The sequence below is a fragment of the Drosophila suzukii genome, chromosome X, assembly GCF_043229965.1.
Source record: "Drosophila suzukii chromosome X, CBGP_Dsuzu_IsoJpt1.0, whole genome shotgun sequence".
Taxonomy (NCBI): domain Eukaryota; kingdom Metazoa; phylum Arthropoda; class Insecta; order Diptera; family Drosophilidae; genus Drosophila; species Drosophila suzukii.
The window spans coordinates 23163485-23177914 of record NC_092084.1 but is presented as its reverse complement, the minus strand read 5'-3'; the positions used below and the strand labels follow the sequence as shown (position 1 = coordinate 23177914).

At 43.9% G+C, this 14430-nt stretch overlaps 3 protein-coding genes across 3 annotated transcripts; 2 read left to right on the top strand and 1 right to left on the bottom strand.

The window, feature by feature from the left end:
* Nucleotides 1-232: 232 nt before the first annotated feature.
* On the bottom strand, nt 233-9435 carry Gapvd1 (GTPase activating protein and VPS9 domains 1). Its single transcript, XM_017067672.4, has 7 exons — nt 9280-9435; nt 6097-6263; nt 5884-6030; nt 2033-5820; nt 1124-1972; nt 926-1022; nt 233-868 (listed from the first exon to the last, which is right to left on the bottom strand). The coding sequence occupies exons 2-7, from the start codon at nt 6241-6243 to the stop codon at nt 728-730; spliced, it is 5169 nt and encodes a 1722-aa protein (XP_016923161.3). The 5' UTR covers nt 6244-6263; nt 9280-9435; the 3' UTR covers nt 233-727.
* A 353-nt stretch (nt 9436-9788) lies between these two features.
* Nucleotides 9789-10821, top strand: l(1)10Bb (BUD31-like protein). Its single transcript, XM_017067507.4, has 2 exons — nt 9789-10015; nt 10085-10821. The coding sequence occupies exons 1-2, from the start codon at nt 9922-9924 to the stop codon at nt 10423-10425; spliced, it is 435 nt and encodes a 144-aa protein (XP_016922996.1). The 5' UTR covers nt 9789-9921; the 3' UTR covers nt 10426-10821.
* A 2554-nt stretch (nt 10822-13375) lies between these two features.
* sisA (sisterless A) lies at nt 13376-14430 on the top strand. Its single transcript, XM_017067596.4, has one exon. It carries the CDS (start codon nt 13678-13680, stop codon nt 14242-14244), a length of 567 nt encoding a protein of 188 aa, XP_016923085.2. The 5' UTR covers nt 13376-13677; the 3' UTR covers nt 14245-14430.

Genomic DNA, 14430 nt, shown 5'->3' with positions numbered 1-14430 from the left:
CACATGATATTCGAAGGGCTCCGCGGTCTTAATTCATTTCAAAAAGTGAAATATTGAAGATGCTATATTACTATTTAAAATAATCTTAAACGAGGCTTTATTTCACTTTTCATAATGAATTAAGACCGCGCGGTCTAATTTCATTTTTCAGCCGAGGCCTTATTTCCGTTCCCCTTTTCGAAGGATCATATAGATCGTTATCCCCTTAATAAATACTGAATAATACCACACATTTGAAATTATATTGGTTTTTTATTTTGTGTTACACAATAAGGAATATTAAGTTGCAGTTCGTTTCCGAAACATACTTATGACAGTGGCTAGACCGATCCGATAAACATGCATATATCTATGTACGTGTATATATAAATAGAAGAATATGTTCTCTACTTCACTATATATATATCATGGATACCCATAAGGCGAGGCCTTCTAGCGTTCAATGTTAACCTAAACCTAGACATCTTCTTCAGCATTGGCATTTCACATTGATTCGTCGTACTCGGGTCGCTTTGACTTGGATTATGTCTCTTCTGCCGCAGTTGTGGACTTAGCCTAGGGTTTAACAAGTTTCTTTTTTTACACAAATATCAGACACAGATATAGTTACATATAAATATAGAAAATATCGAGTGGAGAAGTGGGGCGGGGGGAACAGGTGTAATGCCTACAACAACGCGTTAAACAAATCTACAGATACAGCCACCTAAGCCCTATACAAATACCGCTAGTCCAGATAGTCCATGGTCTTGATGAACTTCACCACGGATCCGAAGAGCGTCCAGTAGAACTCGTCCTCGCCCTCAAGCTTCTTGCCCAGGAAGCAGCTGATATACTCCACGGTGGACAGCAGATAGGGGGGATTGGCCTGCGGGTTAGGATTGGTTAGTTAATCGGCTTGGATTGGATTGCCAAGGACTCTCACCATTATCACTACGTATATGAGCACGGGCAGCAGATCATCCGCAGCGGGCACGCGACCACTGGACATCCGCAGCAGGCTCATGATGCTCGAGATGCAGCTGGAATAAATAATATATATAACAAAGGGTATACATATTTATATTATATAACTCATATATAATATATATAACATATAACTCATTTATCATATCTAACTCACTTGATGATGCACTGCAGCTTCTCGCGCGGCGTCTTGTAGGCGGCCATGTGGCACAGCTGCTGCTGGGCAAACGTCCACGGAGCTTCGCCCAGGTACTCCTGGGCAATGCACAGTGCCGGATGGGCGGGATGCACGAACCGCTGCAGCTTGCCAATGTGAGCGGAGAGCACCTCGTCGCGTGAAACATCGGCATCCTCGTTGGGGAACATCACCTGCTCGTACATCTGCTCCAGCAGCATTCGCTCGATGGCCACGCGAGCCGCGTCCACCTGCCACTCGTCCTGGAGATCGGCACTGGAGCGCAGCTCCTGCAGCAGGGACTCGACGAACTCCTCGGTGAGCTCGACGCGCTCATCGCTGGCCCGCAGCTGACCAAACTCGGTTTGGAACTTCTCTAGCTTCTCCTGCTGCCGGGCCCAGGCCAAATACATTCTGACCAGAGCCTGCAGCAAGCATCTCTGGCTACTGCGCGCCTCGCCACGCAATCGTGCCTCCAGCTGCTCCAGTTGCTCGGTGCGGAGCAGCAGCTGCTGCCTGTGTCGCATCAGGTACTGCAGGTAGCTCTGCCTTCGCTCCAGATCCCGCTGCAGTTCGGCCAGCAGCTGGCCATGCTGGGGTCGCTCTAGTTGAGCCAAACAACGCAGGGCCTCGGCCACGTGCGAGATTTGAGGTAGTCGCTGCAGGCTGATGCACTGAGCCAGCTGGATCTGCAGGTAGATCTGTAGCGGTGTGGCCATTGTGGTACTCGTGGTCGAGGTCTGCCGGAAATCGCCGCTGTGCAAATCCGTCCGCGAGAGCACCGTACGGAGTTTCTGCTTCACGCTGCCAAACGCCACGCCAGGGATTTGCCTAAGGAACAGGAGGATATATAGTCTAGAAGATGGTACAATGGATGACCCATTTACTCACCCTCCATTCATGTGCTTATGCAGATGAGAGGCTGCTCCGCCGGTTGCCGCCGACCCTCCTCCTCCATGGCCATTCCCTGTGGAATCCGAGTTGGTGGCCTCGCTGGAGCTGCTCACCTTGCGGCGGTACTTGGCCAGGATGTCCTCGCTCGTATCACAGTAGTGGGTGGCGAAATTAACGCATCCGGCACTGGGATCGAAGCTAACGCTGCGTATGTCCGCCTGGGCACTAGAAGTGCCGGCCACGGGATTGGCCTGACTGCTGGCGTTGCCGGGACTCTTGGCACTAGTGCCGCGGCGATTCTTGAAGATGTTTGTCATCTTCAGTTTGTTGAATATGCCAGCACCGTGGTGATCACGCTCCCGATCCCGATCCCTGTCCCGATCCCGCTCGCGATCCCGTTCGCGATCTCTTTCTCGATCGCGTTCCCGCTCCCTGTCCCTTTCGCGATCGCGCTCCCTGTCGCGATGATACGGCTGCTTCTCCTTGTCCGCACTGGCATCGAAACTAATGCTCTTTGGTATGGCTCCGGTGGCTTTGGTGGGTGGCTTCAGGCCCGATCCTCCAGCTGACGCTGCTGCAGCTGCTCCTGCTCCTCCCACAGATGCCTCCACTCCAGAGCCTCGGCGCTCCTCCAGTTGCAGCTGCTGGGTTTGCGCACAGAGTAGCATCTCCTGCTTGTCATCATCGGTTTTGGGCAACATGGAGTTCAACATAATCTCGTGATTCTCGTAGTTCAAGCTCTGGTGGCGCCGCATACTGCCCGCCAGGATGCCATTCCGCCGACCATCTATGATGGCTGAGCGTTGCTCGATCGAAATGCGTCGATGTTCCACATTGAGAGAGGAATTTGGAACTCCACCGGCCTGTTCGTCCTGGTTGAACATGTCCAGCAGTTGTTGTACTAAGCCAGGCGGCTGTTCTGCGTCCCTATTCCTCGCCAGCTCCTCTTTGTCCTCGCTGCAGTCGCTGAAATCGATGAGATCGCGATGCTCCTTCTCCTGCTGCTGGTGTTTCTTTTTCTTGAGCGCTGATCTCTCCCGCTCTCGCTCCCTTTCCCGGTGGTGATGATGATGGTCGCGATGATGGTGCTCCCTGTGATGGTGATGATGCTTGCCCATGGGAGGCGGCGGTTCCTCTAGGTTTAGGCTTTGATTACTAATGCTACTCTCTGCAGAAGTTTGGCGTCGCATGCAGGAGGTGCCCATCAGCGGGGTGGTCTTACGACCACTGGAATCGGCTCCACTGCATTTGTACTGCTGTTGGAAACTGCTCTCGCCGCCCAGGACATGGTAGCTGGTTCGCACCGAGCTCCTGGCCAACGAGGAAGCGCCCTGATAGAGATTGGCATCGTCATAGGAGTTAACAGCATCAAAGAAAGCCGAATCCTCCTGGCTGCGCTCGCTGCCATTTCCCCGATCTGGATCGGGTTCACCATCGCCACTGCTGCCCGGCGTCTGCTCATCCTCATCGTCGTCGTCCAGGACGGCAGCCTGTGGCGCCGCCGTATCCGATTTGGCTGTGATGGAAACATTGTCATCCGTATCTATTTCGGCCAACTTCTCCGAATCACTGGCCAAGACATCGGTGCTCCAATTGCTCTCCGATCGTTGATCCGAGGCATCCAACTGTGGTCCATGGACGCCCGGAACTCTGCCGGCTCTGGCCAAAGCCTCGACCACGAAATTATTATCCCCGGGCAAGACGACGGCGGAGGGTATTAGTGGTGTGGAGAAGTTCCTGTCCCTGTCACCACGCTCGCTCACCGTGGCATCCAGAGTGTTCTCCGAATCTGAGGCCAGCACATCCGTCGACCAAGTGTCCGAAATAATGCTCACATTCTCATCGCCCTCGAACTTTTTCAGCTCAAATTTACAGAACTTATCCTCAATGTCGGATCTAGCCTTGGATAGCAGCATCTTTTGCATTTGCGGATTGGCAGCTGCCCGGGCATGAACGCCATGATGGTGGCCCAAATCTCCGCCAGCGCCATCGCCATCGGTTACCTGCGATGAGGGTGTATCGCGGCCACTGATATTTGGCGTTCCCCGACCCGAAACATTTGCCGAGACCATATCGGATAAGTTGTCCTCGTTCTCATGGACATCTCGCTCCTGCTGCTCCTCCAAGTCCAGCGAACTGGCCACCGAATGGGCTGCCTCACTGATGGCCTCCAAATTATCCGAGTTCCCGATCGAAGCGTCATCCTGCGGCCTCCGCATGGCCTCCAGACTGCTCACATCATCGTTGTTCGAAGAGGGCGCCAGTGGAGCTGTGGTTACGACGGCTGGCAGCAGATTACTGCCATCCTGACCGATGCAGTTCATCTTTAAGACCTCCTCCTCTGTCAGGGGCTTCAGTTTGCTCTTTGCTCCCGCATTATAGATGCTAAATACCAGTACAGGATCCGAGCAGGCGGACATGTCCAGCGGATCATTGGCAGCCGCAATATTAGCTCCGCAGGAACTCAAGCTGGTGTTGCTGCCGCTGTGCGAGGAGCACTGCTCGAGATCGGCGCCCAATCCGCCGTTGCCATTCGAAGTGTTGGCCTGGCCATTGGTCAGAAGCTCTGGAACTGGAACTGCAACTGGATTGTGGTTACTACTGCTGCTGCCACTGCTGAAACTCATCCCTTTGGCCAGCTTTTTGGTGGCCTTGCTCAGGCTCATCAGACTCTTGTTGCTTTTTTTGCTGCTCTTCTCCGGACTCTCTCGGGAATCCGGCACATCCAGTGGCATTTGCTGTTGCAGCTGCTGCTTGGGTATCCTGCTGAGAATCCTCTGGAGACGGGCTCTCTCCTCGGCGGATATATCGTATTCCTCTCTGGCAGTGAGCAATCGAAAGAACTCCACAAGCTGTGCCAGTTCCCTCTGGTTGATGGCCAATTGGGAGCGCTCAAAGTCACTTTGTTGCGGCAGTATGGCCACCACATCCTCGCCAGTCTGTCCCAGCATAAGCAGATCCATCAGGTGCACCAGTTCGCTGTCCTCATCGTTGAGGGCCAGTCGTTGGAGCAATCTTACAATCTGATTGAGATTGTGTCGCATTCGTTCGCTCACATTAACATCGATGATGCCCAGTAGATCAGCGCTGGCAATGGCTGGCGATATAAAGTGTGTGAATACTAAATCGGTGAGCAGCTGTCGAATATCCTGCTCCTCGTGGCGCAACGACTGTCGGAGCTGCTGGCTCAGCGTTTGGAGTAGCCATCTCAGCGAGCTGGGAAATAGAGCCCAACTCTGTTGCAAGCTCTTCACAAACTCCTGGACATGTGAGTGCAGTTTACCCAATGTTTCCGCATGAAAACGTGTCACATTCCTCTGGTACTCTTCATCGCCCTCTCGTCCGAAGCGCTTCTCCCGCTCCTTTGGCGTAAAACTTTGCATTAGCTTGTGCGGATCCAGATCCAGCCAAATCTCATGCTCACTCAGCACACCCATCAGCGGGGCATGCAGGGCAGCAGTTAGGAAAATCCTCGCCGAGAACAGGCTCTCCACCAGACGCTGATAAAGTCGTGCAAAGGAGCTGCTATTGGTACGCAGCAGACGCCTGGGCTGTTCGCTGGTCAGCAATTGGATTTCAATCAGTTCTCGCAGCAATTTAAGCAGTAGCTCAACATCCTTGGTATTGATGGCATTGCCATAAAGACCGGTGGCAATGGTATTGATAATCTGGCCAAGTTGGCTGGCCGAAAGCAGCGATAAGCGATCCGCGGTGGCCAGGGAAAGGGCCAACAAATAGGGTGTATTATACAGGTAGTTGAACAGATCCTCGTAGGCCAAGGCGTGCTGGAATAGAGGATTTATTACGTTATTAATCAGTAGATAGGAATCTCCTTTCCCGATCCTCACCTCGTAGGGCAGCAGCTGCTTGGCGTCCATGAACTGGGCACTGTCGTAGGCACTCGCCCGGCGGCAGGAGAGCAGAGGATCGTGATCCGTCCGTGCTAGAAGCAGCTCATTCAGAATCTGCCGTTGCTGGGCACACACAAAGGCCAACTGTGGAAAGGTAGGTTCGTTAATAATCATTACAATCTATAGGATATCTTAAGTCCAACAACCCACCTTGGTTATGGTCCCTGCATTCGTTTCCAAGGCCCCAGTGAGTTGGGCAAAGGCCGCCTGCTCCTGCTGGATAAAGAGCTGCTCCTGGCGAAGTGTGCGGGCCAGGTCCATGATCTCCAGCAGATTGCCAGCAGCTGGGGGCTCCATGGTGCAGCCGGTGCAGCTGGCTGAAAAAAAGACATAAAGAAAGGTTATTATCACATTTTATTTAAAGGAATGAACATTCTAAAATCGAGGATTATTTAAAAATGTATATTTAAATTACCCCATTACTATAATATTTGTACCCTATAGCATATTCTGCGCTAAATGAATGCGTAGTATTTTCCATTGTTGCTTTTATCTTATTTTCTTGGAATTATTTCCGTACGGAAGTATATTAATAATCGTGTATCAAGGCTCCAGAAATTTTTCCATTTTAATTGTTTCTATTTTCATTTAATCTTTTATGATACTTTTAAATTTATAAATATTTGATTAGTTAATTTATGTATATTTATTATTTATATCTGAAGCAGCAATAGGAAATAAAATTATAATTTATGATAATTCCATTTGGTCCGCCTCAATTGACTCGCTAATTTTTTATTTTCGATTGAAGTCTTCATTATATCAATCAGTTTCCCTGCGAATTCATCTTAATTTGTATTCTCAATTGCAATCATTTTTCCCATCCGCTTTTCCCATTTTCCCTTGACTTGAATACTGCGCAATGACGTTATTTCAATTGCTTTGCATTATTTATGGGAATGTGTGACATTTGATATCAGTCGTTACTCGGGTTTCAAATAGACCCAAACCTCCAACTAGTTTAATGGCTGAGCGCCAGTTAATTGATGAGCATAAATATTTAACGTATTTAATGGATGACAATGGGGATTTATAAACAAATCGATTTTTAAATGGTTTGAAAGCTGTCACATAGGACAAGAAACATGTAAAAAAAACCGCGATTAGTTTGGAATATCATTTTATATTTCTTAAATTTAGGTAAATATAGAAGATACTGTATAAATGTACCCTTTTTAACTTATTTTGTCACCATCAGGTATACAAATTTTTTTTTTTAGTAAAAATTCAATAAGTTTAAAAGATAAATGACATTAAACTCTTTTTGTAATGCGATTAAAATCATCACTAAGTGGCTGAGTTGAGTGTGCAAAAAATCGTGATCAGTTAATTTCGATGGGACTCCGATCTTTGTACTCGATTCGCGGAAAGTCCCTATAGCTAGGGTCTGACCTTATTTCCCATTGTTACACCTGTGACGTCTGAGATCGCATGGGAAAGCGTATCACGCGCCCAGCTCTAATTGTGATCTCTCCAATACAGTGGAAATATGTTTAAAAAGTATTAAATCAGATTTTTATTTAATATTACATACCAATTTTTTTAAATGTATCAAATAAATTTGTTTTATATTTCTTTAAATAATTTGTTGAATTCCACAGATACTTTGTGGAATGTTCTATTTTTATTTAACAATAATTTCTTGAAAATAATTAATCTTGCATTTTAAAAAGAAATTTTTTTCAAAGAAAAGTTCAATTATGTATAAACTTGTTTTTGTTGTGTAGAAAAAATTGAAAAGTCATGCTTTTTTTCAATAATAATCCTACTAATATATTGGTTGAAATATACAGTTCCTAAAAGCTGTCGTTTCTTGGTAGTTTACATTTTGTAGTGACCACTGTAGTTCGCTATACCTTCGACCACCACTGTTTATATGTGTGAAAGAGATAGAGCATTGCCAAGACTTAAAAAAATCATTAGATATTCGCTTTGGGCTGTTGAAATGGCTTAAATGTTGCGCGAACAATGGTTTTGTTTGTAATCACGGTTTCGATTTCAGCGGCGCGGCTTTTGTTTTTGTTTTTAGGCCTTGGTCAAGGGCACAGACGTCAATTACGAAAGGCAATGCCCTGTCACTCGGTTTTTTGTCCTGCTCACTCGCGAGTGGAGACAACAACAAATATTTGCGCCTCAATTAACCGCTATTTGTTATGCAGATACAGTGATGGCAAAGATAATAGTCAACCCAAGGGAAACCAAAGAAATGAGCATTAAGAACAAATTAAATAAAAATTAAACAATTTATTATAGGTAAAGGTTAGGCAAAAAAAGGTTATTCAAGCTGACTTGTAAGAAAACCATTTTGGAATGACTAAGGATGATGAAAATGTTTAACATTTAAAAGCAAATTTAAATATATAAAATGATTTATAATATACCATGTAACTCCTTACAGTAGCATTATATATTTATAAATACTTATTAATAATGAAATTTTCTGTGACAAAAGCCAGCTGAGGTCTAATCCAATAAGATATTTAAGGCCAATTGGGAATGCCAAATAAGTTGACCATTGAAAAACTTAAAAATTCACTGGGAAAAAAGCCAGCTGAGCTGCAACTTTTTGTATCTGGTCTATTATTTTGGCTGCAGCTGTTGCATTTTGGCGACTGAGAAAGGCCTATGAGCCATTGCATTTTCTTGCCATTTTATCTTATCGATAAGTGTGTGAAAGTCTTTAGGCTTCTCTTTAGATAAACAATGGGTCATACGTGGGAATATTGTTTATTTGGCAGTGACTGTTATTGCACATATGTATGTATGAATGTATGGGGGACAGAAAAAACGATGTGGAATGTGCAAAACGAAAAAACAAAACAAAACTGATTTGTTGCGCTCATTACACATACACACACACTCAGACGCCCACTGCGAATTGGGGGGTGGATATGCAATTGCAATTGTGTGGGTGATTTAATAGTTTAGTTTATTTGGTTATTTGCTGTGCCAAGCACTCGCCATAAAGCACAGAATTAGGGGAGAATTGCACATAAAAAAAAAGAAAAACATAAAAAACAAGTAACAAAACTGAAAAGTAAAACCAAAACGTAGGTCCGTTATGTGGGCGCTGATTGCGCGAGTGTGTGTGTGCGAGCGAGAGGGAGCTACTAATAGGCGAAGGCCACTGTGTTGTTGTTGGTGTCTCCTTCGCCTCTTCTTGCACCGCCCCCTTTTGTTGTTGCTTTTTATGAATGAAAGTCTTGCGTTTTTAAACAATCATTAAGTGTTACACACTCACACGCGCACACTCACGAACACAAACACTGCAATTATGCGCACTCACTTCTATTATTTAATTTGATATATTTTTGCTTGCAAAAATTTACTTACTCCTGCGACTGTGCTAAAAAACTTAACTTAAATTATAGTGCATAAACAAACGGAACGGGAAAATAAATAAATTATCACGGGCAAAACACACACACGCGTCTCCAGGAAAACAACAAAAACAATTAAGCGCTATCGATGTCCGATATTTGATACTCGATAGCAGCAATGTGCTGGGATGCTAGCCAACACTAGTAACAGTGTTGCCATAAACGATGTTGGCCTCTAAAAATAGCTAGAAATAGCCAGACAAATTTGAATGCTAGCTTACAAAACGCTAGTGCAGTTACACATTTCAATTGATTTAATAAAGCAGTTCTTAAGCGTTTCCAGTTTTTTAAACATGATTTCTGCAGTTGAACTTTAGCAGTTTCACATTTGTTTAAGAAACATTTAAATTTCCCGCCAGCTGTTATTTTACAGGTAATCCCCGCATATGTCAATGGAAACAGCTAGATCTAGAGAGAATATAGCTAAATTGACGACCCCAACTAGTAGTCACAGCTGTTCGCTTGGTATCGATTAACGATAGAGCCGACAAATCTTATCGACTACAGTTCTTTTGTGCAATTTCCAATCTTTAGTAATTTAGCCTTTTACAAGAGAATTTAAGCAGTTTTAAATTGTTTATTTGAAGTATTCGTGATGCCCAAGGTGCGCCGCAGTCGTAAGCCCCCGCCAGATGGCTGGGAGCTGATAGAACCCACTCTGGAGGAACTGGAGCAAAAAATGCGGGAGGGTGAGACAAGCGTGGCTTCTTTTAGGGAAAAACACGAACAGATCTTTAATTTAAATACTTTTCGAACAGCCGAAACGGAACCGCATGAGGGTAAGCGCATTACGGAATCATTGTGGCCCATTTTCAAGATCCACCACCAGAAGACGCGCTATATATACGATCTATTCTATCGCCGAAAGGCCATCAGCCGGGAATTGTACGACTATTGCCTAAAGGAGAAGATCGCCGATGGCAACCTGATTGCCAAGTGGAAGAAGTCCGGATACGAGAACCTCTGCTGCCTGCGCTGCATCCAAACGAGGGACACCAACTTCGGGACGAACTGCATCTGCCGTGTGCCCAAATCCAAGCTGGAGGAGGGTCGCATCGTCGAGTGCGTCCACTGCGGTTGTCGCGGCTGCTCCGGATAGATGCCAAACATGATCCTCTACATGATATAAATCATGCTCACACATAACGTAGTTTAGTAGGTTCCATTCTAGATTCCATCTTGTTTCTCCATAGTGTGTAAATACATTTTAATACAAGCCTAACAAATATATTTAAAATTAAGCAAATCATTTGTAAAGCCACAGCAATAAAACAATTTTGTAAATGACAAGGCTCCCAAAACATAGAGGTCTCATCCGTAAGATTCAGGTCTTTGAAAGTTCATCAGATAATAGTTAACAGGCTTGTTGCTTAGGTGTATTTATATAAAGGCGTACATTACATTTTTTTATTAGAATTAATAGGAAAATAGAACATATGTACAACAAGTTGTGGTTTATTCCTGCTAATAAATTGTATATTATGAAAACTCTCAAGATACAGATTATACAGTCTACTTGCTTAGACAAATACGAAAGGGTGCTCTGGTTTAGCGAGAATTTCAAGAACTTGGTGCATAAAAACATTCATAAGCGTTGGCTTTTTGTTCTTTAATGATTATCTTCTTATAGTTTAGAGATTGACTTGGCCTATGCTTATATGACTATATGATGAAATCTATTAGTCAAATTACAAATTAATTTGTTTAAGTATTTTTGGGTTCATTAATTGAAAAAGGATAAAATTTGGGTATAACCAAAGAAAACAAAGAAGTCGAACAAAAATATGTTTATAGGAATTATTTGAGCCATAAAAATAGATGGAGGTCCTTATTGCCTTTTAAAATAGAGAAATAAACAATTGAAATTTATATGCTTTCTTTTCGCAGTATTCCTTTAAACGATATCTACTATACATAGATTTTAATTTAATGCCTTGGACAATTTATTGCTGCGCTGACATAATTCAAACTCAATGTCGTTTGGGAACGTGGGATGCGGCAAAGTCTCCTTCATGTGCGTGTATTTATGGTCGTTCGCTCCTCGATTTGCAATGCGCTTGCTGTGGGTATTATGATTTTATGTTAGGATTCGAAATAGGAGAAGTGGGATATTCATATATTTTATTTTAATATTTAGAAATATTTAAATTTTTATATTTGTAAATATTAATTAAGACGAATGTTTGTATGGCACGTCTATTATACACTTAAGGGTATTCCAAAGATCGGCACTTTCTTTACGTTCTATTTTATTTCACTCTCCTCGAGCTGGAAAATTGTCAGGCTTCAAGTGTTCCTGCGGGGTTTTGGGGGCAATAGTGGAGGACGGTCAACTGGGATTTGGTCGAAAATGATTATAAATGGCTTTTTAATTATACTTGTCTGCATATTTTCTTATTTGCCACCCCAAACGCAGCGCTGTCGATTTTATTGTTCACATGGAAAATGGATAATGGTAAATGGAAAATGGGAAAAATGGAAAATTATTGTCCGTCTGTCGCTGACAGCTTGCCCCCATCTGGCTAAAAGAGAGATTTCGAATTAAAACTGCTTTCGGCCACTAAAAATACTCAATTGTTTTGCCAATTACCCAATGGAGTTATTTAAGCGATTTATGTAATTCGAGTGGCACATGTGGGGTGGAAATGAAAACCGAATTGGGTACTTAAATGGGAAATAACTTTTTACAAACCTTTGTATTGCTCTGTTTTCTTTAAAAAGTGAGCTCTACATTCATAATCTTTATTATAAAAAAAAGACTACGGATAGGGAAATGATCTTCGATCTAATCTATCTAATTTTGATACATATCTTCAAATGTATTTTGAACAATATAGTCGGTTTAACCCTTAACACCTTTTAGGCAGGTCGCTGAACCTTTTGTTGTTTTTAGGGCTGTTAAATTAATAAGTACACTAGCTGCGATGGGATTCGTTGGTTAATCCCGTGCCTTCAACAAGCCGTAACTTGTTTGTCGCCCTGCCTCAAAATGGCTACCTGATTGGTAACCCCGCGCATCTTTGGGTTAAACCCGAGTGGGCAAATAACAACTACTGCAGGTAGAAAGCCAAACCATTGCCTCTTATCACATAACGCCAGCTGATCCCCGGTTTGACTGGCTTACATATGTTTAAATCTATATTTACTCGAGCAGGTTGATTTTTCAACAATGCCCAACATTTGTTGACATTTCCCCGATTAGATAAGACAAATCAGCGAGAAGGCGGCGATAAAAGAGCAGCCCATCTTGAACTTGGGGTCATTGTGGATTTCAGGCCCCCTGATGGGCAGAATTGAAGTCTATTTACATTCGTTGTCGACTTTCTTAGAAGATATGGCTCGAATTTATTTAAATAGTATATACTTATTTTAAACAGTTCATATGAGATCTGTAATAATTTTGAGATGAGTTGAGATGAGAATAAATTAAGTATTGATGGTAAAATTAACCATATTTCAAAATAGATAAAAAACCTTTGACTTAGATCTATAAAATATATACAAGTAAGCATTGAAGGATTTTCAGTTCATTTTATATGAGAACTATTTATAGTATTGGCAGCCAAACTACAAATAATTATTTAAATCTGTGGTTTAGATTAAATTGTATATATTCATTGTCTTTTATATATTGTTTATTCGAATCATTATACTAACATATTTTTCTGAAGCGTAAACACCTAGAAATCTTCCGTTCGTTGAAAAAATGAGATATGTATGTATTTACTCGAATTAAAGATATTTAATTTGGTCCAATCAAACGAGAAAAGGAATAAAATATCTATTAACACATTAAATTAATTTAAGATAACCTTACCGAAAAGATATGTATAAAGCTGCTTGATAAAAATTCCTTTTTAAATAGTTAACATTCAAAACTAAGGCAGTGTACTTAAATATAAAACCTGCGACTGATATATTTACATTTAGGGTGTTTTACCTATTGAACCAGACCCGGGAGAACCCCAAAAACATACCCAGAGATTGCCGAGTGAATCATTTTGGCCACACTTGATGTTTGTTGTTAAACTTTATCCCATAATCAGGTACATAGATCAAGGGGTATACTCTCATATTTCCCCTAATCCCTTTGTTTACATGTCCGCGATCCGTCGACCAATCCGGTAGCAGGTAGGCGGTGCCCCTGGAAATGGACACAAACAAGATCATAAAACCCACTGACCATTCATGAAGGTAGAAGACCCCGCGAATAACCCACCACCACCCAATAATGGAGGCTACCTGTGGGATGGTATAAATTTGGGCTGCAGAACGGCTATGGCAGCATTAGCAATCGAAAGTTCGTCGAGAGCAGACACACACACCCACCACTGCAAATCAGCATATCGCCATGGAACGGAGCCATCTTTATTTGCCCACTCTGAGCTACGCGGCCATGGGTCACGTATACGCCCCGTATCACGGGAGCAGCTCACCCGCATTGTCATCATCATCCTCTGCATCATCATCATCGAGGCCAGAACAGATCGAGGAGCTGGTGTCCCAGCAGTTGCACCATCTCAAGATGCACTACGCCGACGAGGAGCAGCGCTACGTGGACCAGATGCTGCTGGAGAATCCCATTGTTGTGGAACGCCGAGCACCGCCACCGTTGAAAACAGAGTTGGCCATGGAACAGGGATCGGGTTCTGGATCAGGTTCCGGATCGGACATGAAGGATGCCCAACGTCAGCGGGCCGAGTCCTGTCGCAAGTCCCGCTACAACAACAAGATCAAGAAGGCCAAGCTGCGCTTCCGGCACAAGTTCGTCAGCGGTCAGCTGAAGAAGAGCGCCGTAATGTTGGACACGATGCGGGATGTGATTGCGCAGGCGGAGCGGCAGCTCCTCGAACGGGGATTCCCCGCCGACGCCCTCGAACGCATGCGCACCACTTTTGGCCTGGCAATGGAACAGTGATACATATCACTGGAAGCATCGTATCAGCCGGCGAATATACATATACCGGAGTACCGGAGAGTAGGAAGACGCATCACTGACTAGTCCAGCATTAGCCACACCAATTTTTTTTCTTGTTGACTATATCTAGTATTACTCTAAGCGTATTATTAAATTTTTAAATAAAGTTAAGAAATATTACGAAAA